General features: G+C 43.2%; 1 protein-coding gene across 4 annotated transcripts in view; it reads right to left on the reverse strand.

The window, feature by feature from the left end:
• Positions 1-23114, reverse strand: part of LRBA (LPS responsive beige-like anchor protein) — a 633639-nt gene that overhangs the window by 27942 nt on the left and 582583 nt on the right. For 2 of the 4 annotated variants that reach the window (XM_040967341.1, XM_040967340.1), the window contains 4 exons: positions 20242-20434; positions 14784-14846; positions 8605-8760; positions 2066-2233 (listed from right to left, as the gene is read on the reverse strand). In XM_040967341.1, coding sequence (XP_040823275.1) covers positions 2066-2233; positions 8605-8760; positions 14784-14846; positions 20242-20434 — 580 coding nt within the window. The remainder of the gene's footprint in view (positions 1-2065; positions 2234-8604; positions 8761-14783; positions 14847-20241; positions 20435-23114) is intronic. The other 2 variants (XM_040967344.1, XM_040967342.1) reach the window with 2 other exon arrangements.

The raw sequence follows: 23114 nt of genomic DNA on the forward strand, positions 1-23114 counted from the left end.
TTTATTTTGGTCTTTTTATCAGCATTCTGTGGAGTTACCGTCTGCCATGCTCCAGACAATAAGAGGGTACGGATGATGATGTGATTATGGAAAATACAGCATGACCACACATGCTCGAAGGCCAACGACATGCTGTTTGTGGCATGATTTATCTGCTCTGCCAACACCTGAAGTCTCTGTCCGTGCCCCCCTCTGCAGACCAGACACGAGGCCGCAGCGAGGCCCGCCACTCGGGTTTTGTTTTCACTACAAACCCTGGGATTTGGTCAATCCTACTTGATTTGTTTTATTAAAGGATATGAATGTAAAAACCAGCTCCGGGGCAATTTATTAGGTGCTTAAACATAGAAAAACAAATACACACATGGGTCATTATATGGACGTAAAATGCTTTCTTCTGGAAAAGCTAAAAATCTCTAACTTTAAAATAGACTCAGGTTTCTGAAATGCGCCAGTTCACACGTAGAAGCATGGTGGACAGGCTGGTGGCTCCGTCATGGAGTCCGCGCTGGCGATGGCGGGAGCAGAATACACAGAACATGAGTGAGCCGAAGCACAAAACAGGAAACGTATGTGTGTGTCCTTTCTTGTCTAAGTGCATCTTTCTTTAAGATAAGAAAAAATTCTTCCTACCGGTTCGGGGTAAGAGTAGGTACATTAGCTATGCAAATCTCGGTTTCTCTCAGGTAATCTAGAGATTTTCCTAATCAGGTTCATAGAAAGAGGGAAAAAAAAAAGAAATTGAAAGTAGTCACTCAGAATGGGAGAACCCGGGGGCAGAGCGCTGGAGGCGGTTTCAAAGGAACGAGAGAAAGAAAAGGTCTGCAACTTTTCTTCTCCGTATTTACAGAATCCGTGAACTGCACATGGGGGGAGTCCCTCCGTGCACGGATCTGCTCTGACCCCAAAGACGATGCTCACCACCGCACCCCAGCCCTGACATGCTTCTCCCACACTCTGTGGACGCAGGTAGCCGTTTCTGTTGGGTTAACGCCACGCGTGTCCTAGAGGTCCTCTGACCTCCACCTACTCCTCATTGCCAAGCAGGGGAAGAAATGCTAGTTTACTTTCCAAAACGGTGCACGAACTGGATTTTTTTTTTTAATGCTTTTACGTTCACACCAATATTGCACATTCAGGCACGGCTCTGAGGAAGTCAAAAATATCCTGAGCTGAATGTGTTCTGGCTCTTATCATTCAGGCTTGAGGAGGCCCAAGTAGGACCCACGCTGTTCAGGTAAAGTAACAGCCCAATCTTTCCCGCACCAGGTCCACCGCGACTTGCTACACTGAGAAACGGTAAGCATTTAGGAGCAGCTCTAATGCTGCGCCTTATGCAGGAAGAATCCGAAGCTGTTTTTGCAGAAACTCCTCAGTATTGTCATAATCATTTTAATTAAATTCTCATTTTTCAGGTGGTCCCTTTAATTGTTTTTTTCCTACTTCTTAATGTGTTTTTCTAAAGCCATTTCTTTTCTGCAGCTGTGTGCGATTGCTTTTAATGGTGGCTGCTTCCTTGCTTTGCCTTCTGTGAATTACAATTTTAAATGGTTACACATTTTTTTTTGTTTTACTGCCTCCAACATAGTTTCATAAAGATGTTTAAGGCTGTTGGTGAACATTTTCATTTCCCATCTGAAAAACTAAGAAATATTTTGAGTATTCCATATTGGCCTTTATAACCTATTTTATCTTTTAATATGAAAACGAAGCGTCATTTTCATAAAAACCAGTTTGTTTCTATAAAATTAGAATTTTTACTTTGCACTCTGAAAACATGAATTTGACGGAGAAAATAATTCGTGACTACTTTTTTTTGTATCTTACTGTTGTCATTTCCACTGCAGAACTAGCGCTTTTTGATCATAAAAACCTCCAGCCCAAAAAGCGAGACTTGAATTACTGGTGGCCGCAAGCACGTGAATAACGAGGCCAGATAAACCATTCTTAAATCACACCTGAGAAATCATTTCTAATTCAGTTCCACTCTCACCATTATGCAAAAGCAACTTGACTGTGAAATGTCATGCTGTAAAAGTTGACTTGGAAAAGACGTCGTACTTACTGCCTGGGTTATCTCCAATGCCACTGCTTTTTCCATTCCAGAACCACAGCAGAAGGGTGGCGTCACGTGACCCTGAGAGGACATAGCAGTTCCCCCCGATGTAGGACTCAGAACGGGCCAGGCACGTGACCACATCCCAATGGCCAAACACCACCTGGATCAGCTTTCCTGAAATACAAAGCGATGTTTTAACAGTTACTATTAATAACACACACACACATACACACACACACACACACACCCCTGCAGGGAACTGGCAACTTACAAGACAATGACACCAGCGTCATTCGGATGCCAGCAATTCAGACTTTTATAACAATTTGAACTGGTCCACTCTAAAAGGTTTGTTTGCCAGCTAACACAAACAACAGCAAAAATCAACAGTGGTAACACTTTTGATGGACATACGGGAAGACTATTTTAGTGAAAAATATTGGAGGATGAAGATGCCACGCTGATACATTGGAAATGAATCATATTTGCAGATGAAAGCAAGGGCAAGAGAGTCCTTATTCAAAAGCATTTTCAGACTTTGTTTTCACAATAAAACATGGTTACCTTCCTGTGAACGTCTTCCATCATTTGGACTGTGTGAATACAGACCTGCCACTAAACGAGGGAGGACTTCCCAGGTTCTTTTTTTCTTAAGCCAAGGACAGCATACGTCACTGCGAGGGGCTTCTGCTGTTTGAAATCAGGGCTGTGACTGCGAGTTGACAGGGCTATATTCTCTCTTTGTTTTAATTGGTGGGATGATGAAAATCCCTTTGAGGGTAATGGAGAAATCAAGGTAATGGCAGAAGACGGTGGAGAGGAACCTGGTGAACCCACTAAGTGTCTGAGGCTTCTAACACAACAGACGTTGTTGGCATAAAGGTACCAGGAAACACTGTTTAATCCGAGCCGGTAGGTACCATTCCCACCAACCAGCCCTGACAACTGAGTCTGCAGCAGCCTCTTCATCCCACCCCAGGGCTCAGCTGGCATTCCCCAAAGGGCTTATCTTCATACACCATGGCTTTTTTTCCCTCTCTCTTGCTGGGTGTTTCAGGGGAGTCATAAAAATAAAACTCAAATCTTCAAGAGAAAAAAAAAAGACTCCTAAGCTTATATACATATAACATAAAATATGCCTAAAAAGCTTACGTATTTAGCTTGGCATAAACGCTAAACTATTCAGAATCAAGGTCTCAGCTAAGTACTGGTTTCCAAGTGTATTTACTTATATACACACACATGCATTATGTGTGCACATATACACCTATATATTATGTACATACATATGTACATGTGTGTATTTTGTGTGGATACATACACATAATGTACACATGTATACACACACACGGAAGGGTGACAAAGACAAGTTTCTCTGTCAATTCACTCCTCAAATCTCACATCCCCACGACAGGCAGGGCAGGGCCAGGCAGAGGCCGGAAGGCAGGAACTCCACCTGGGCCTCCCACGTGGTGTCAGGAGCCCACGGCCCTAGGCCGTCCTCGGTGGCCCCCCCAGCACGTTAGCAGGACGGAGGCCAGAAGCAGAGGCCGAACTAGACCGCAGGCACGATGCTACGGGAGGCGGGCAGGCTGTGTGTGGGCGCGATGCTACGGGAGGCGGGCAGGCTGTGTGCGGGCGCGATGCTACAGGAGGCGGGCAGGCTGTGTGCGGGCGCGATGCTACGGGAGGCGGGCAGGCTGTGTGCTGTTTAACTTGTGCCATGCTGCCTGCCCGTACTTTCAAAATCCGGATGGAAAGTCAGATACATGTTTTCATTCAAGAGTGGAAATTTTTGCACATAACCTGCTCAGTTTCAAATCAAGAAATTAATGAAGTCTATTTTTCCCCACTGCAGGGGTAGGGGCGGATGGGAAGGACCGGAAGCTTCCGTGAGAGCAGGTAACTGCATTAAAATCCAAAGCGTTCCTTCTGAGTTTCTGCAGCCTTTTACACTGACAGCAAAGCCTTCCATTTGGCTTATATAAATAAAAGTTATAGTAAGAAGCAGTCAAGATTTTTTTTAAACAAATTAAATAGAAAACTAAATATGAAGGCTTTAATAGTTTTCATTTCTAACCTATATGAAGATCTAAGCGGACAGGCTTAGTGATAAAATGAGTGGCTGCAGACTACAGGCAGATCTTACATACGAAGGTGCTTTAGCAAGTTCATGCAGGATGGAGCTGAAAGCTATTTATTTTGGGGCCAAAATCCTTGAAACGTGTGCACTGTTTCTCATGATTATGCGTTTTCCATAAACTTTCTGAAGACCGCGCCTAGGACAACGGCAGGCCTTGCGCACACGGCCGAGGCTGCCCAAGCACGCGGCTCCCTTGGGAATTCACCCTGCCACGCTGGGGAGGACAAGGTGGCAGGAATCAGCTGAGTGCGCAGGTCCGAGGGTGGGGGCAGACACTGCAGCCTCTGTGCCGACTCTCATTACTGTGTGTGATCTCCACTGTCGAGTGGAAGGAAAATGCATGCTCAGCCACCGTGGCTCCTTGGGAAACTGACGTTTCCTTGCGTTCTAATTTTTGCTCCCAAGGCAATCACAATTATTTTCATCAGCAAAACGTTGACTGACCATTTACTAAGCGCCAGACGTTAAGTCTTCTTACACGTGTGTATACAGCAGTGAACCGAAAGACCCGATTCCTATCCTCCGAGGGTTGACTGTCTGGGGTGCCAGACAGACATTAAACAAACACAAACATTTACAAGTAGGAACCCTGATAAGTCGTGTAGGACCAGTGGGGTGGGGGGAGGCAGCACCAGTGTAAGTTGAGATCAGACACAGGTCTAGGGGCGAGAGTGGTATTTAAAATAGCCATATGGAAAGAGGAGGCTTTCATATTTTAACAGGAACTTTTTCATTTTTGCCATGTTTTACCATGTTTCTGACATGTTTCATTTACACATTTAAATGAACTTCATTCTCCACAATTTAATCTTTGGCCACGACTCTGGCAAACATTATTTTCTCGACCGTTTGCTTTCTCCTGCTCCGTCAGACTTCCTTGGCAATATTTGTTCTTGCTACGAGGCCGGGGTTCACTCCTCCAAAATCAATCACACCCCAGAAATACCTGCTGCTCTTTTTGGTGAATGATTTTCTGATAATCTCATAAGTGTTCTTCAACCTTTATTTTTCGCTTCCTTTCATGCCGGTCTGCCTCTCCACACACTAATATCAAATATTACCAACACTAGAATATCCTTTCTTCAACAGAACACATTTTCCAGTTAATGTTTTATTGGACAGCTGCGCTACAAATAAAAAAACTCCGAGCTCGGGCCTCTGCAGCACTTGAATCTAAAATGTGGTCTCAAAATAATCCGACCGCCAGAGGAGGGCTTTTGTTGCTTCCTCCGCTCTGTGTGCCCCGAAAACATGATTTATGCCTCAAGAATTTCCTGCTACTATCCATGTTTCTCCTCCCTCCCGTACCCCCTTAATAAGAGAAGGCTGTTTTTTGGGGGGGCTTGCGTGCTAAAGTCTAATTGAATTCAACACTTGAGATAGCTTTGCCATTAGGCATTACTGATCATACAGTTTTCCTATTTGCCTCTCTACCAAACTTAGGGGGGGAAAATCATACTCCTGTTGTTATAAAACCACAAACACACATTCACCATAACTGGAAACAGGTACAGTAAAATGTGCATCAGAGTTTGCACACAATATCCTAACAGAGAGTTTAGGACCATCATCTAAAATTTCCTTTTTTCACCATTGTTCTGTTGAATATGTTTATGCCACAAAGCTAAGTCAGTACGAGTGAAATGAAGTTTAAAATAAGGCTCTTTCTTATGAATCCATTTTACCTACAGAGACACACAGATAAATATATTTAAATATATATTATTTTTTAAGGGGGCATAGAAGATAGCTGAGCAGAGGGGAAATACGACAAGAGTTTGTTTAGCAGCAGCAATTTAGCATTAAACACGACAACATGTTCCAAAGTAACCAATGCCTCGTGCCAACGCTTGCATGAGAAGCATGGTAATTCAGAGAATGCTACATGTAAGTCAGGGCAACAAGACCCAAGACCCCATTCTGTCATTGTTACTGCAATACGAATGTCAGCAGGTCACAGAACCTCTGCAAGTCTCGCTTTCACTATCTGAAAAATGGGAATAAGGATGCCTGCTGACCTGACAGGATTATCAGGCCAGAACCATGTCACCGATGGGAAGCGGTTTTGCCAAGCCCAAAGAGCTGTATGAATATGGGGAATATTGCAATTGCTAGTGGTGGATGAAAGGAAGGTTAGCTTAACTTTAACAATTTTAATATTCAATGCCTTTTAAAGATGGTCTAGAATGTCCCTAAAAACTCAAAAATACTTAACAGTCAAAATCTAAGGTTAACATAATGTATGATTTTGCTTTACATGCCCTTCTGCAAAATATGAAACGGAGAGATGAGTGGCGACCCAGGGGTGCCCGGAAGGCTGGGGTACAGGAAGGCCTTGGCTTGCAGAGCGCAGCCCTGGGGTGCGGGCGGACAGCTGCGGTGTACCTAGACAGCGGGAGTGGTTACCTAGCACTGAGCCAGGAAGAATGACTGTTATTATGTGAGGTTAAACATCCCTCTTTAAAATGCATGAGAAGCAGTATGTAACCTTAAAGAACAATGAAAAAAAACCGTGTGAGCAGATAGAACAGATTTAACCTGAAATCTGACAAAGAAAATGGAACATGGGGTGTAATATGGTTAAGGGGATCATTACCATTAATGTTAAGGGGCTAAAATTTGAATTGGATTATCAAATTAAAGGCAATTTACTACAATAATCAGTTTATTTTAGGGAAAATGATCAATTCTTATTGCATTTTTTTGGAAACGGTTAGGGAAGTGGAGGGCCACCAGTAGTCTGCCTCAGAGACGTATCCAACAACAGCCCAATGAATCAGCCTGAACGGCCACATTTACTCTTCTGGACCTATAGAATCTAAATGCAAAATACAAGTTCATAAATTCCACAACATAAAAAGTAAGGAGAGTAATGACTAAAAACACTTTCTAGAGTTTATTCTACAAACAGTTAATACTCAACTCATTTTCCCTACTTGCTCCTATTCTAATTACCATCATAAAAATATGAATAATATGAAAAATATGAAAAACCAACAATTACTTGGTCAAGATGCTATACTTACAAAGTCAGGAGCTGGGAGGCTCTTAATAGGACCGAAAGATTATTTATTAAGAGGATTTAGTTAACTAGAAATCTCAATGTGAATTTCCCATTCTTATAACACTTGACGGATACAGGCACATCTTTCAGGGGACATGTCTTTGTCCAGGGTGGGAGTCAATTAGTTCTAGTGCACGAGTACATAATTCTAAATGTTGGTTTGTCTATGTACGATAGCTGATTTTACTATCAGCTTCTGCAGCAGCCACGTGTGGCTTAATAACATGAACAGGAGATCCACACCACTAGGTGACATCACCAAGGCACCAGGATCACACAGTGAACCGACACTAGCCATCCAGCCCTAGGGAGAGCCCATCGGACATGCAATTAGCTTCCCTTGGACCACAATGTTGCTGCCTGGCACATGCCACCCTGTTTCCTGTGTGCAACTATGTATAAACATAGATGAGACTGGATCTGCTCTCACCACACTGAGTTGGGCCTGGGCTGTCCCTCAGAGTGATGTATGCAAATGAGGATGGAGGCATAACTTCCCCTGTCACATACAAAAACATCAGTAGTCAGCTACTTCTCTTCCTGATGGTATCGCACTCAGAATCTTTGCAGATCAGGGAGAGGCACAATGTGCAGTTGCCAAGAGACAGACTTAACGAGTCCTTCCAGTAAGGAAAAGTAATCGCTAAAACAAGACAAAACACAACGACCCGGACGCGCTCTTGCCATAAGGTCCTGCACATCCACATGTGCACAGTACCTGCGTGCCAGAATTTGCCTTCAAAATTAATTAATTAATTAATTAATTCTTCTGTAAGCACAAACTTGGGAATCAAACCCACCACAAGAAATTCTCTCTTGAACCACACACTAAGGCTAACAAACTTGGACTCATTGTGGATTGTTCCTTGCAAGTGTCATTAGACTCTTTACAAGTCAGCAATTTTTGGAAGGAAGAAAATGAGAAAGCAGCATAAGTTGCTTAGTAGTCCACTGTAGCTCCAACTGAAGAAAATCGGGGCCCCGGCGGCGTGGCCTAGTGGCTAAAGTCCTCGCCTTGAACACACCCCCAGATCCCATATGGGCGCCAGTTCTAATCCTGGCAGCTCCACTTCCCATCCAGCTCCCTGCCTGTGGCATGGGAAAGCAGTCAAGGCTGGCCCAAAGCCTTGGGACCATGCACCCGCGTGGGAGACCTGGAAGAGGTGCCTGGATCCTGGCTTTGGATCGGCGCAGCATCGGCCGTTGCGCTTACTTGGGGAGTGAATCATGGGACAGAAGATCTTCCTCGCTGTCTCTCCTCCTCTCTGTATATCTGACTTTCCAATAAATAAATAAATCTTTAAAAAAAAAAAGGAAAAGAAAGAATATCGAAAGTACCTGTGTCCGTAGAATAGACTCGGAAGCTCTTATCCCAGAAGCCGCCGACAAGGATGCAGCGGTTGTCTGCAGTGACCACAAAGCACTGGGAGTGGACCTGAATGCTCTGGTCCAGAAGGTCGGTGATTTGCCTCCTGTGCATTCCTGTATTGCTGGCTGCAAAATCAGAGGAAGAACAAACTGCTAAACAAGCAGGACCAGGAACTCCGGCTGGCTGTCATACCAGGATTTGGGAGTGGGGAAATCGGGGAAGGAGACATGTGGTGAGGTAAGAATTTTTGATCTTTGGGCCCAGCATGGTGGCCTAGCAGCTAAAGTCTTCCCTTAGCATGGGCCAGGATCCCATATGGCCATAGGTTCTGATGCCGGCAGCCCTGCTTCCCATCCAGCTCCCTGTTTATGGCCTGGGAAAGCAGTTGAGGAAGGCCCAAAGCTTTGGGACCCTGCACCCGCGTGGGAGACCCGGAAGAGACTCCGGGTTCCTGGCTTTGGATTGGCTCAGCTCTGGCCGTTGTGGCCACATAGGAAGTGAATCATCAGATGGAAGATCCTCCTCTCTGTCTCTTCGCTCTGTTTATCTGACTTTGCAACAATAAATAAATAAATAAATCCTTAAAGATAATTTGTGATCTTTTTAAGTATAACAATAGTTGAAAACCAAACAAGAAGACAAAACTGATTGTTGGAAGAAGGTGAGCGGCTCAACTTTCTTCTCTCACGAGAACATCTTTGCTTAGAGGAAAGAAATAACACCATGGCGCAACTCTACAACAATATACAATTCACAGGACCTGCTTCCTAGCTCTTGGGCAGGACCAAACTAGATTATCACCCCCAGACTGCATCACACGGAGGCTTGTGTCTCTGACAATCTCATCACATCTATTGTCATGAGAATGGATTCATGTGGTGACAATCTATTACCTTGAACATTTTGTCACAAGGAAAAGATATTAGGATTTAAATGTCATATATGTGAAATATTGTAGCATCCTGTGCTGCTTTGGCTTGAAAGGGTCTTTAATTTGACTAGAAGGGAACTCCCCCATTTGCCCAGCTTACAGCTGCACTTTGCATGTAAGGAAAGGATAGAATGACTGGTTACTAAAGATTCTTGTAATTGAGAAAATCAAAGCACAGAGATGGCCACTTTCTTACCCCATCTTTAAGCCATAAAACAAGACAGCCTGGCAGTGTGTTTCCAAACTGCTGCCTGGCCCCTGACATGGGACTTCTCCCAAGGCACAGGGTCAGACAAGGAGTGACACCAAACACGGGCAGACAGCCAGAAAGTTCCAGAAGTACACCACCAAGTGTGCCACTTTCAAAAGAGGGGTTTTCACTGGGGTGTCTTTTTTTTTTTTTTTTTAATTGTGGAGGTAGCAAACTAGAAGATTCTGTTCCAGGGACCCTAGGGTTATTATATCAATACCTTTCCAGTAAAAAATAATGCTGCCTAAAGACATTTGGGGCCCGGCGGCGTGGCCTAGTGGCTAAAGTCCTTGCCTTGAACACACCAGGATCCCATATAGGTGCCGGTTCTAATCCTGGCAGCTCCACTTTCCATCCAGCTCCCTGCCTGTGGCCTGGGAAAGCAGTCAAGGACGACCCAAAGCCTTGGGACCCTGCACCCATGTGGGAGACCCGGAAGGAGTTCCTGGCTCCTGGCTTTGGATCGGCGCAGCATCGGCCGTTGCGCTCACTTAGGGAGTGAATCATCAGATGGAAGATCTTTCTCACTATCTCTCCTCCTCTCTGTATATGTGACTTTCCAATGAAAATAAATAAATCTTAAAAAAAAAAAGATATTTGATGAAATCAGAACAAAGAAAAGCATTTTCTGCATTTCATTATTAAGCACTTTTACCATAGTTTTCAGTTTTGGGGTGGGGAACAAACCTTGTTGCTTAAAATTCAGAAACAGAAAAATGTCTATACTATTTTCATCGTATGTAACAACTAAGTTCGTATGAGAGCTAAAGAAAAGGCTCCGGAAGTCAAGTTAAAAGGACACACGTCGCAGTGTGGCAGAGCAGCCGGCCTCTCCGTGCAACGGAGCCGTGTGACACAAACTTATTCTGAACGCTAAGCAACCCAGCAATTACCAGAGGCTCTGTGGTGCTCTCCACACTAGTGATTAGCACGCTTCATTCTATGCAAGGATTTCAAAAAGGCTTATTCCGGTCAGTGTTTGTGTGACTTCTGCTCTCACAATGGAAACTTTGATTGGTCGTATTTTGGGGGCTGACCATAGAGTTCCCATGAGGACAGGCTGATGCCCCGTCAGTATGCAGTATGCAAATGAGTAATTTTCTAGTGCATACTTGTAATCCCTTTTTCTTTTTTGACTTTTTTACTTGTAATTTACACAGTGCAGAGTCCTATCTCACCCAGCCTTTTTATTTCCCTCATTATTGATTCTAGTCAATCTCTCGTAATTCAGCACCCAAAGTAATTTTTATTCAGTGGATATTAGGCATACTCATCTAGATAAGCAGTCTTCAAGCTGGGACAGTCTTCGCATCCCGAGGGGGTAAGACTTCCCAAGGGATACACAGGCACAGATGGCTTTGAGGGCATCAATTTCTAGTTTCTCAGTGTTCACATATTCTCGTTCCTGAAACTGATTCGCTTGAGAATGCTCAGGTGAATTTCTTATTCTTACCTCCCTCATGTAAAATCTTACTTAGCATGGCACATTGCCCGTGGCATTAAAGAGAGAGAGAGAGAGAGGGGAAAACAGACTCTGGAGATCCAAATAACGGGCCAGTTCAAAACACTGATGTGATAGCGAAAAATGAATGCTTGGGAATCATACCCCTGCCCAGTCAGATGGGTACTAATCCACGCTTTCCAAGAAAATAGAATGAGAAGCGAATCACTCTATCAGTTGATACATTATTTAACACAAGCCTCAACAACAGATTGAAAATCTAATAGGCTATAAAAATATTTTAATGAAAGAATATTACATGGATTTTTTACTACTTGACTCACACTTCTGAATGACAGTGCTAAATATTTGAATGATAGTCCTAAAACAAAACCTTCCCTTTCTGACTTTTTTTTTAAGATTTATTTATTTTTATTGGAAAGGCAGATTTACAGATAGAAAGAGAGCGGGAGAAAGATCCTCTGTCCATCGGTTCACTCCCCATGTGGCCGCAACAGCCGGAGATGACGAAGCCAGGAGCCAGGTGCTTCTTCCGGTCTCCCACGTGAGTGCAGGGTCCCAAGGATTCGGGCCATCCTTCACTATTTTTCTAAGCCACAAGCAGGGACTTGGATGGGAAGTGGAGCAGCTGGGACACAAATCCATGCCTAAGTGGGATGCTAGGCTTGAAAGCAAAGAAAAGACCTGGGCAAGCAGTGGAGGATGCCCAAAGCCTTGGGACGTGCACCCATGTGGGGGACCTGGAAGAAGCTCCTGGCTTCAGATCACTTCTGGCCACTGTAGCCATTTGGGAAGTGAACCAGTAGATGGAAGTTCTTTCTCCGTCTCTCCTTTTCTCTACACATCTGTCTTTCCAATAAAAATAAGCAAGTGTTTGGGAAAGAAGTAGACAAATAGTTTACAAAGGAATAGGATGAAATTTCTAACTTTTAAGGACTTGTTAATACATTTAAAAAAAAAAAAAACCAGAAACTGTTGAATATCAGCACACTCTTGATATTTAGATTCCATTTAATACAATGAAATTTTTTTATATTGTGCTAGAAATCAAAGCCTTTGCAGCTATTTAAAACTTATGATGAAAATGTTTAGAGATCAACCTTGAGGTATATGGAAAGGTACATGGTTGTAAATAATCATTTTAGGATTAAAGCTGAAAACAATCTGATGAGCAGAGTCATGGCAGAGACAGCTAAGTGTAGCCTGCAGGCCAAGCCTGTCCCATGTCTGGCTTTATACATAAAGTTTTATTGGAACACTGCTGTGTCTACTTGTTTATACATTGTCTGTAGTAGCTTTTGTGCTAATGGCTGAATTCAGTAGTTTTGTTTGAGGCTTTTAGCCAACATAGCCTAAATTATTGACTATTTGGCCACATGCTGAAAAAACTGACCCCTATTTGATCCAAGGGGGTTACAATCGCTGATTTTATTTGACTTTATAGAATATTTATTGTCAAAATTTAAAACAAATGATGAACCTATAATTCAGAAGTAATGCTTTCCATGATATAGAAAATGGGCTTTGTTGTTTTCCTGACTTTTAAAACTAAGTGAGCATTTGGGCCTGGCGGCGTGGCGCAAGTGGTTAAAGGTCCTTGCCTTGCACGCCCGGGATCCCATGTGGGCGCCAGTTCTAATCCTGGCAGCCCCGCTTCCCTTCCAGCTCCCTGCCTGTGGCCTGGGAAAGCAGTCGAGGACGGCCCAAAGCTTTGGGACCCTGCGCCCGCGTGGGAGACCCGGAAGAGGCTCCTGGCTTCGGATTGGCATAGCATCTGCCGTTGCGCTCACTTGGGGAGTGAATCATCGGACGGAAGATCTTCCTCTCTGTCTCTCCTCTCTGTATATCCGCCTTTCCAATGAAAAAATAATAAAAATAAATCTTTAAAAAAAAACTAAGTGAGCATTTGATTTTTTCCCCTTATGTGGCAAATCTCTCCTAACTCAAAGCCAAACAGATTTAGGAACAGATTAGCACTGATCCTTCCAATGCTGAGAACTACTAGATTTTGGTCAGGTTTAGGGAACACACGAAGAGAATTTAAAATATATATATGTATATATTTATGTATAGGAAAGTCAGAGTTCTAGAGAAGAAGGGAGAGACAGAGTTGAATTGGTTTTGAGCGAAAGGTTAGCTTTGTTCATCCTGATGGCCTATTTGCAAATGGTGGTCACTTGCCTTCTGACTGAGACAGAAGTCTTAAGACAGACAGGTAACACACACACAGGGAATATACTGTATTTTAAACAGATCTGTTCATTTAGGCCAGTGTTGTGGCATGGTGAGCAAAACCACCTCCTGCAACACTGGCATTCCATATGAGCACTGGTTCACGTCCTATTTCCTGTTTGTGACCTAGGAAAAGTATCAGAAGATGGCCAGCGTGTCTGGACCCCTGCCTCCACATGGGAGGCCCGAAAGCAGCTCCTGGTTTCAGGGAAACCAGTCTGGGGAATGGATCAAGAGAGGAAAGCTCCCTCTCTTCCCTCTCCATCTCTCTGTAACTCTGATTTGCAAATAAATAAATAAAGCTTTAAAGGACAATTCCAATTTTGTGATACCAGGGCAGTTTGACAAAAGTGTAAGCCAAACACCCATGCTGGTATCTTATCTCCATAGCTGGGCAATTAAGTTTTTTTATTCTAAAAGTTACTGAACAGGATTTTCCATATCAAGGCTTAAGGTTCTAACGGACGCTGCAACTGAAATGATCACACGTAACAGCGAGAATGGCTGAACTAAACATTTCAAGTAACCTGCCTGAACACCATTTTGGCAGGCAAGCCATGTAAGTCTACTTCTGTAGACACTAGTTCCATTCCGAGGCTCTTCCTGGTCTCCTGCCTCTTTTCTCCTCACCAAATCTAACCTCCAATGGCAATTTATTGGGCTTTAGGGCCCTAGAAAAATGAATACAAATATCTCCACACCACCATTGGCTGGGCAATATATTTCAACTTGGAAACTGCTCTGCAATGGCACATTAATCCCCTCTGACCGAACAGAGGGTCCAGGAAGAAAGGATTGATCTCCCTTAACGATGAAACCCTGGCACTACAGTTTTATTTTTCACAACACAGTGCTGCTAAGAACCCCACTGTTATTATGAAAATTCCCCTCGCAAAGGAGCTCCATCACATTACCAGCACACCAATTCATCATAACGCGCCTCGCTCCTGCTCATCAACAAGTCTGAGTGATGAAAAGATCCAATATTATCCTGACAGTACTTCATGCGCATTCTCAATCACACATTATTACGGCATCCATATTAATTTTCGATGACACGCGTCCTAGGCCTGTTCAAATTAGGCAAACCAACGAGGGGGAGTTGATGAAATACCAGCATAGCCACAGCTCATTGCATTCCAATTTGCATGCAAATGGTTTATCAGGAAAATTCCATTCCCAGCAACCAGCAAGTGAAAAACAACTGTAATCTACACTTCAGGGCCACCATACAGAGCTTAATGAATCGCAAAGAGAGGAGGAAGTGACAGACCTATGAGAGGATCGATTTCCACTGGCAGCTGGTATGGCTGGTCTTGTACAGCACCTTGATGAGCTGGAATTCACAAAAGACAGAAAAAAAAGCGCGTTATTTTTCATATACCTAAACTACACAAAAACGCGTAACGTCGAACCTCAGGCAGAACTGTTTCCAACCCCCAAATCACTCATGCAGTTTTGTGAAATTTCAAGAACAAAAAAAAAAAATCCAGGTGCTTTTATGGCTAGCTTATTAAACATTTATTTTAGATGAGTGCTGTTCTGAACACGTGCCATCAGCAGTGGCTCCGGTCCTAGGCCATAAGCTACGGCAGATGCCTGACTGGCAACCTCCAAGGCTGCAACAAAACAAAATTAAGTGGTAAAGCGTGCTGAAAACAAAATGTGACAACCATCTGCTGACTGTAGCAAATACTGTTTTTTTCGTTACTCCTTAAAAAGGCAGTTTTGAATGCTGCAGCACAAAAGAGCCACAAAAACGTCAATTTATGATGGAGAAAGGGAAAGCTCTAAGTCAGGGAACATTTAAGGTTTCATCCATCACTTAAAACCAATCAATTGAAAGTCGGAATAAAAATAAAGCTATCTGCAGATAAATGTTCTAGTTAAATGTATTTGGCTGAAATATTTTCTTAAAGATTGGATTGAGGGTTTTTTAAAAAGTTGTATTAATATTTAATATTTTCATGGTTTCAATTTAAAAATACTCTGAGAAGCAAATGAGGTACAAAAATCAATGCAGACTAAGAATAGTTTGTTCCGATCTCAACCATGGTCTAAATGGTGCAGGCGTGCTTCTCTGTCACCAGAAAGAGTTACTGTGGGTTGTTCCCCTACAAAAGGTGCAAGGACTTCAGAGCAGAGGGCTATTAAGGATCAGCCATGGTTAGCTATGCAACCTGAGCTGAATCCGACATCTCAAACTGTGGGGCTTGGGATGGGTGATCCTTTCAGCTGCCTAGTTCTGACAGTTCAATTCCAGGTACTTTTCCAAACTATCTTTCTCAAATGAATCAGCCACCACCCTGGTCAGTGCCTGCCTTTTACGGACTTGCCATGCATTTACGTCACTGCTTGGTGAGGATCAGAGCTCTGTTTGGGAATCTCAGAATTGTTCTTGAGCGGCTGAAATTTCAAATGAGGTGGCTGCTTCTCAGGGATGCGCCTCGAGCCTAGTTCCTAATTCTGGTTAAGATGCCCTCATCATGTATCGGAGCCCCTGGGCGCACTGCCAGACCCCAGCTCCTGAGCACAGCCAGTGCAGCCCCTGGGAGGCAGTGGGATGTCCCAAGCACACAAGAGGGACACCTGGATTAAGGTCACGGCCTTAGCCCTGACCTTGACCCCACTTGGGGAGTGAACCAGCAGATGAGAGCTCTGGCTGCTCTGTGTATCTGCCTCGCAGCTAAAACACTTTTATTAATATGGAGTATATTCTGATGAGTTCATTATATTGTCTTTAAATGCGCTATGTCATGATTTTTCCACAGGGGGTAAACACTGAGTGTTTTAAGGATATTTTGAAAAACTGTTAATACCAACTACATGACAATTGCTAAGGACAATATTGGCACTAAAATGGCAGTTGAATATGTATGAGACACTAAATTAGCTGAAGAAAGGAAGCCAAGATGACTATTTTTTGACTGCAGGCATCTGTCTTCTGCAGACACATCCCAGGATGCTCACGTGGGATGAACAGGCCAGTGCTTTCTAGCCTCTGGTCTACCCATCAGTGGCATTTATTTACTTGCAGTCATGCTACTGTCAGTCAACACTAACGCCATGGGAATTCTCTATTTTTCTGTGAATCTGGGATCATAGAAACATTTAAACCAAACATTTAAACCATCTCTTCTGTGGAAGCAATTTAAGGAGGACGGGTGATGCTTCAATTTCGGCTCTGTCACTGACTGCCTCTTCGACCATGGGTAAGACATGCAGCTTCCATGTTCCTGCCTGATTTATAAAATAGGTTAGATTGAATCCTATAAAAATTGCCAAGACCTGACCATTCTAAACTATTAAAAAGGCAATTACAGCATCAGTGCTGTGGCACACTAGGTTAAACCCCTGCCTATGGTGCTGGCATCCCGTTTGGACACCACTTCGTGTCTCAGCTCACCCAGTTCCCTGCTTGTGTCCTGTGAAAACAGTGGAGGATTGCTCAAGTCCTCGGACTCCTGTACTCACATGGGAGAGCCAGAAGAAGCCCTTGGCTTCAGACCAGCTCAGCTATGGCCGTTTTAGCCAGTTGGAGAGTAAGCCAGCAGAATAGAGATTTCACTCTGTCTCCTTTTCTCTATAAAACTGCCTTCCAAAAAGAGAAAAAATTTTTAAGGATATTTTTATATGATTTAAACTAAATACAGAATCTACAACCTTAACTGTTGAGGTGATTGGTGTAACACAGATAAAATGATCAAAACAGAACTTGGAAAATAGAAAGTTCCTGCAAACATTAGCTGCCATTGTCTTCATACTCTTAGGGTTCCTTCAAATTCTTTCAATGGAAAGGGAGGACAGAGACTATTTCAAAGTCAGGACTCAACGAAAACTTAGTGGCCAGCTGTCTTATGCATGAACAATGGATATCACAGCTGCCCAGTAAATCACCTAAACGTTTGTTTAAAGTTGGCATAAAACACGTTTGATATTTTCTGAGGGAAAAAGCGTCTGGCATTCCTGATGTGTGTTTTAAATCAGGACACACTGAAAGGTAAAGGTCAAAGGACGGGCTCCCCCAGGTAAGCACACCTGAAACGGGGTGCAGATTTCCGAGAGCAGACACCGAGTGTCAGGGTAGGCGCAGCTCAGAGCTGGAGACCACGCTCTGCAACAGCACCCGCCGTGGTGTGTCCCCACGTGTCACCGTTTTCTGTGTACCCCATGAAGAGTCGCTGTGCTATCAGAGCAGATGTCTGCTAGGGAGGGGACAGACATCACCAGAGAGACAGGTAGCGAAAGCTTGCTGGGGACAACGATGGGCAGAGAATGGGCCCAACTCTACAGTGCCCAGCTCTCGTCTCACAGGAAGGCCAGCCTGGGCTGGGAATAGCTGGCTGTACCCTAAATGCCACTGCAACAGAAGGCCTCTGCCCTTAACTCCTTTATGTACCTACAGAAAGTACAGATGCAGGAGGCAGGACCCTTGCCCACCAGTTTCAGGCAGGCACCTGCTCCAAACGGGAAAGGGAATGGCAGGAGTTCTGTCACCAAAGCCTAGGACTGAGCAATCCTTTGGGTCCTGTGAGCAAGCTCTCCTCTAGCAATTAGAGACAGGGCAGGGGAAAGTCAGGGCTTTCCGGCATCCGCGAAGCTCCTTCTCTCCTCTCAGAGGCGGCCAGTGCTTAGAGTGAGGAGGTTCCTGGGGCTCCCACAAAGTGCCACCCAGGATAAGCAGCATCGGTGGTGGCCCTGACACATGGGGCGGTGCTTACAAGCTGGATGGTTAATGCACAGCAGGTAGGGGACCCCTGAACATACCACCAGCATGTTTTTCTTCCAACATCACATTTCTTAAATTTTAATTTCCAGTTCCAAAATCTAAATTTTTCATTTGCATATGCATTTACCTCTGTAAGATAAATACACTTCATGAAACAGACATTAAAACCCTAATCCTAGAGACGCTAAATACCCACCACAGTTTTTACTCTCTTCATTTTTTCTTAAATCTATTTTCTATTTAAATATTGGATTCTCTTTCTGTTTTTTCCTGTTCAGGGGCAAGGAAAATGCCCACATTCACTCACTTGTGATACCAACCACAGCATCTTCGTGACAGAGACCTTATTGAGCCTAATCGGTATTTGAGGGCTTTATCTGAACTTTAACTGTTCCGTTCTAAGTTTTCTTGCACTGAATTTGGCATGAGGTCCTGTTGCAAGACCTGTGTTGGGCCTGGAGTGGTAGTTAGATCCTGGCCTTGCACCCACCAGGATCCCATGTTGGTGATAGGCAGTTCGTGTCTCAGTTACTCCACTTCCCACCCAGCTCCCTGCTCGTGGCCTGAGAAAGCAGTCAAGGATGGCCCAAAGCATTGGGACTCTGAACCTGTGTGGGAGGCCTAGAAGAGGCTTCTAACTCCTGGCTTCAGATCAGCTCAGCTCTAGCCATTGCAGCCACTTGATGGGTGAACCAGTGGATGGGGGATCTTTCTCTCTGTAGATCTGCCTTTCCACTAAAATAAACAGATCTTTTTTTTTCTTTTTTTTTCTTTTTTTTTTTTTTAAATCATGTTTCAGAGGCCAGGGTTGTGGCATGGTGTATTAAGCCTCCACCTTACATGCCAGCATCCCTTATCAGTGTGCTGGTTCAAATTCCAGCTGATCGGCTTCTGATCCAGCTCCTGTAATGCACCTGGGAAGGCACTGGATGATGGCCCAAGTACCTGCAGCCCGTGCCACCCATGTGAGAGACCAGGGTGGAGCTCTTGGCCTCTGGCTTAACCATGGGCCACGTCTCACTGGTGGGCATGTGGGGAGTCAATCAGCAGATGGAAGATTTGTCTGTCTCTTGCTCTGCCATTCAAATAAATCAAAAAACCTTCAAGAACTTGTATTTTTATGACCATTTCTGAAATTCTAATATGAATATGTGCACATATTAGCATGTATAATAAGCTTTATGTACACTTTAGTTAGTAGGCTATTAAAATCTCTCTTAAAGAAAAATGTTCTCTCTAAAAACAACAAGTCAGGGAAAGAAACACCTGTAACTTCCACAAAAGATTTGAACACATAAATCCTTCTTGTAAAAGAATTCTTAATCAGTTGCTCAAAAGAATGGTGGAAAATCTTGGCCCCAACCTATTCCTATCCTAAGGAAAGAGATACAATGCAGAAGGGTGAGCCTAACATCTGAATCAGAAACCTTGGGTCCCAACTCTGTCACTCACCAGCCATGAGAGATGCTGGGCGAGGCGAGTCCGTGGGCCCAGGCTCTTCTCTGTTGAACCATGAGGCTGGAAGCCATAAAGCAACACCTCTTTCAACCTGGATGGTTAGGATTCTAATGGCGATCTCAGCTAAGTGTAACCACCTATTCCACACTTCATAGAGTAGCAAAAGGTACTTAAGGATATGTACTATTTTGCTCGTGCAATTTAATTTTCTTTCTGTCATCCTCAACACTACTATACTGTGCACAAAAAAGATATAAGTAATCAATTATTTGAAGTGCTTATTGAGTGGATGAATGAGTGAGTGAAAAAAGGGGAATATCTGATAAACATATAGATGCCATAAAGAGTTTCACTGTATTAAAACATTAGCGACCACACCCATTTCCAAGGAGAAAGACAAACATAGTACTATATGTCTCAAACTATTCAATAATTTGATTAGCTGAAAGCTTTGTGCTTGAGATGAACTCTGTCTAATTGGATACTGCAGTATCTCTATAGAGCATTCAGTTACCATACCTTAGAGTGACATTTCTTTACTTACCAGGAAGGTTGTGCCACTTGTTCACGGCAAAGAGCCTATTCGTGGTGACCGTGATCACGGCAGGGTTTGCCAAACCCGGCTGGGTGTTGGCTGCCACGTGAGTGACAGGGGAGTTGGAGGGAAACTTTAGAACCATGATAACGTCCTGCTGGGCTTGGTCTGTGAACATCAGTGGACTCTGCAGGAGGAGATACTGTTGAGTGGGCATGACAAGACCCAAACATACAAGAAGGGACAGACAGAGAAAGACAAAAAAAAGAGAGGGTACAGGAAGAGAAGAAGAAATCACATTAACACAAGGTGCAAGCAACAGTGCAGTGAGTAAAAAGGCTTGAATAAAACAGCAATCATGATTGGCTTGTTTTCCACAGATGTCAGTGACGTTTTTTGAGAATGAAATATTTCAATAGTTTTTTTGGGCCTTGTGTGGTAGTCTAGCAGTTAAAATCCTCGCCTTGTATGTACCGGGATCCCATATGGATGCTGGTTCATGTCAGGTTGCTCCACTTCCCATCCAGCTCCCTGCTTGTGGCCTGGGAAAGCAGTGGAGGACGGCCCAAAGCCTTAGCAACCTGCACCTGCATGGGAGATCTGGAAGATGCTCCAGACTCCTGGCTTCAAATCGGCTCAGGTCTGGCCATTGTGGCCACTTGGAGAGTGATTAATTAGACAGAAGATCTTCCTCTCTGTCTCTCCTCTTCCCTCTAAATCTGACTTTCAAAATATTTTTTTAAATAAATATGTATTTTTTTCAATTTCATTAGCTCCCCTCACTTTCCTAGTACCATGAATAACTAAAAGAATGATTGGGTTTCATTTTAAATGGGAAAAATGCTGGTAATTGTGTTAAACCATTCCAGCTGCATTCATATCATTTCACATAGTAATCTTTTTGCACAATTAGAAAAGGAAGGCAAAATCAATAGCAATAAAAGCAAGCAAAGGTAATTTCCAGAGATAATCAAAAGTAGTCCTGAGCTAGCATGGAGATTTTGACAACTAAATAAACAGATGATTAAAACAAATATATTTACAAACAACAGTTAGATGCTATGAAAACATTATAACAGAAAAACAATTTATGAGGGCAATGCACATTTAACGACAAAGATGTTCAAAGCAATGCATAATTAAAGCTACTTGTAAAAACAACCTATCTAGTATATCAAACCAGTCACTGTCCATTGTAATGCCAGTGTCACTGCTTCTTGCTGTAGAAAGAGAGAAAAAGAAATACCGAACGCCCTCCACCTTTTTTGGTAATAAATGCAAAACAACAAAAACAGAAGCAAAATAACTAAAGCATGACATTTTAAAAAGTTTCTTCTTTGAGAGGCAGAGAGCAATTGAAAATGATAATTGAAATACTCGTCTGTTTTAATAATCAGTAACAAAATAAATCCTGAGGACTACCAAGGATGTGGGGCATTCCTACAGCCCACATGTCATAATCCCAGACATATATGGCACATCTCTGATTTACTGGCCTTATTTATACTTTGTGGTCACATGCGATCATACAGTAATTGCACTGCACATTTTCAACAATTCTCTGCTACCGTGTCTATTTTCTAATAGCTGATTAGTATCATTCAGAATTGAAACGCTGTGATGAAATACTTCTGGCTGCTTTCCTACGACCATATTTCAAAACCCCAGGTATATGTAAATGCGTAGGCACATCTATTTAACACGTATTTATTCAGAACAGCTAATAAAAAATTAAATACATTTGCATTTTTATTATCAGTCCTTTTAAAAAAGTTATTAAGAGTACTTAGAAAAACATATTGCACTAAGAATTCCTATTTGCACTCTTTGCATAAAGGTGTAAATAAAGGCAACTAATAAGCTACCCAGACACCCTTCTGAGCAAGTGGCTAAAAGCCAATCAATATTATGAGTTAATCCTCCCTGGATGCTCATTCAATTAAAGGTGTCAGTAATGCCTCATCTGATGTGGCCTCAATTAAATCCAACTATCTGATGGTGTGAAAACACAGGGGGATAGAGCAACAGCAGCAACACCAGACAAATAGGCAGCCTTCGTGTGCCTGCTAATTACTACACCTGGTGCATATTATGGCTCGTGCACTGAACGCAGCACGAGGTGCCTTTAATTTCTGCAATATCCGTGTGTGTGTGAGTGTGTGTGGTAAGATGCATTGGTGGCTGATGGGAGAGCTCATCTGAACGTTAGTGAAGACAATAAGCATGTGTGCTTTTGATTCTTAAAAATTCTGATCTCAATTAAGTCATTTCACACAAAGAACCTTGAATGTGTGTGTGTGTTTAAGGCATTCTGAGAAAACAGGATTGGATAAGCTGCCAGCTTTCAAAAAGTCCTGGAGCTCCCCATGAAAGAGTGAAATATACCTTGGACAGTATGATACCAGATTTTCTACTATGGCCTATACCTATAATGCCATGATACACTTGTACCGCAGAATATTAAACTTGTAACTGTTACTAAAGGACTGCACTGCTAATGTGAGGGAAGATTATGGGAGGGGCACATGGGGCGGGGGAGGGAGGAATCCTGGACCTACTAAGCCGCACCATGGAAAAGAGTAACAACAGAAAGAAAGAACTTAAACAAATCCTGGAAAAAGGACAAGGCCATCACTTTCCAGTACCAAGCCTTATTGTTCAATTCTGTAGGTTTTAAATAATATGTATTAAAGTTGATGTTTAAATTCTGAGGAAAAAAATCAGAGTATAATGCAAACATAACATTTCACTGAAAGGAGTTTGTACATATTTCTGGGCTCAACGTCTCAGAGAGTGAAGATAACCAGTCTCAAATGGAATAATTCTAATGCTTATGACCTTAAAACAAACCAAAAAAAAGAGGAACATCTTGTTTGCATTCT

This window comes from Ochotona curzoniae, unplaced genomic scaffold, assembly GCF_017591425.1.
Source record: "Ochotona curzoniae isolate NIBS_2020 unplaced genomic scaffold, NIBS_Ocur_1.0 scaffold_4506, whole genome shotgun sequence".
Lineage (NCBI taxonomy): Eukaryota > Metazoa > Chordata > Mammalia > Lagomorpha > Ochotonidae > Ochotona > Ochotona curzoniae.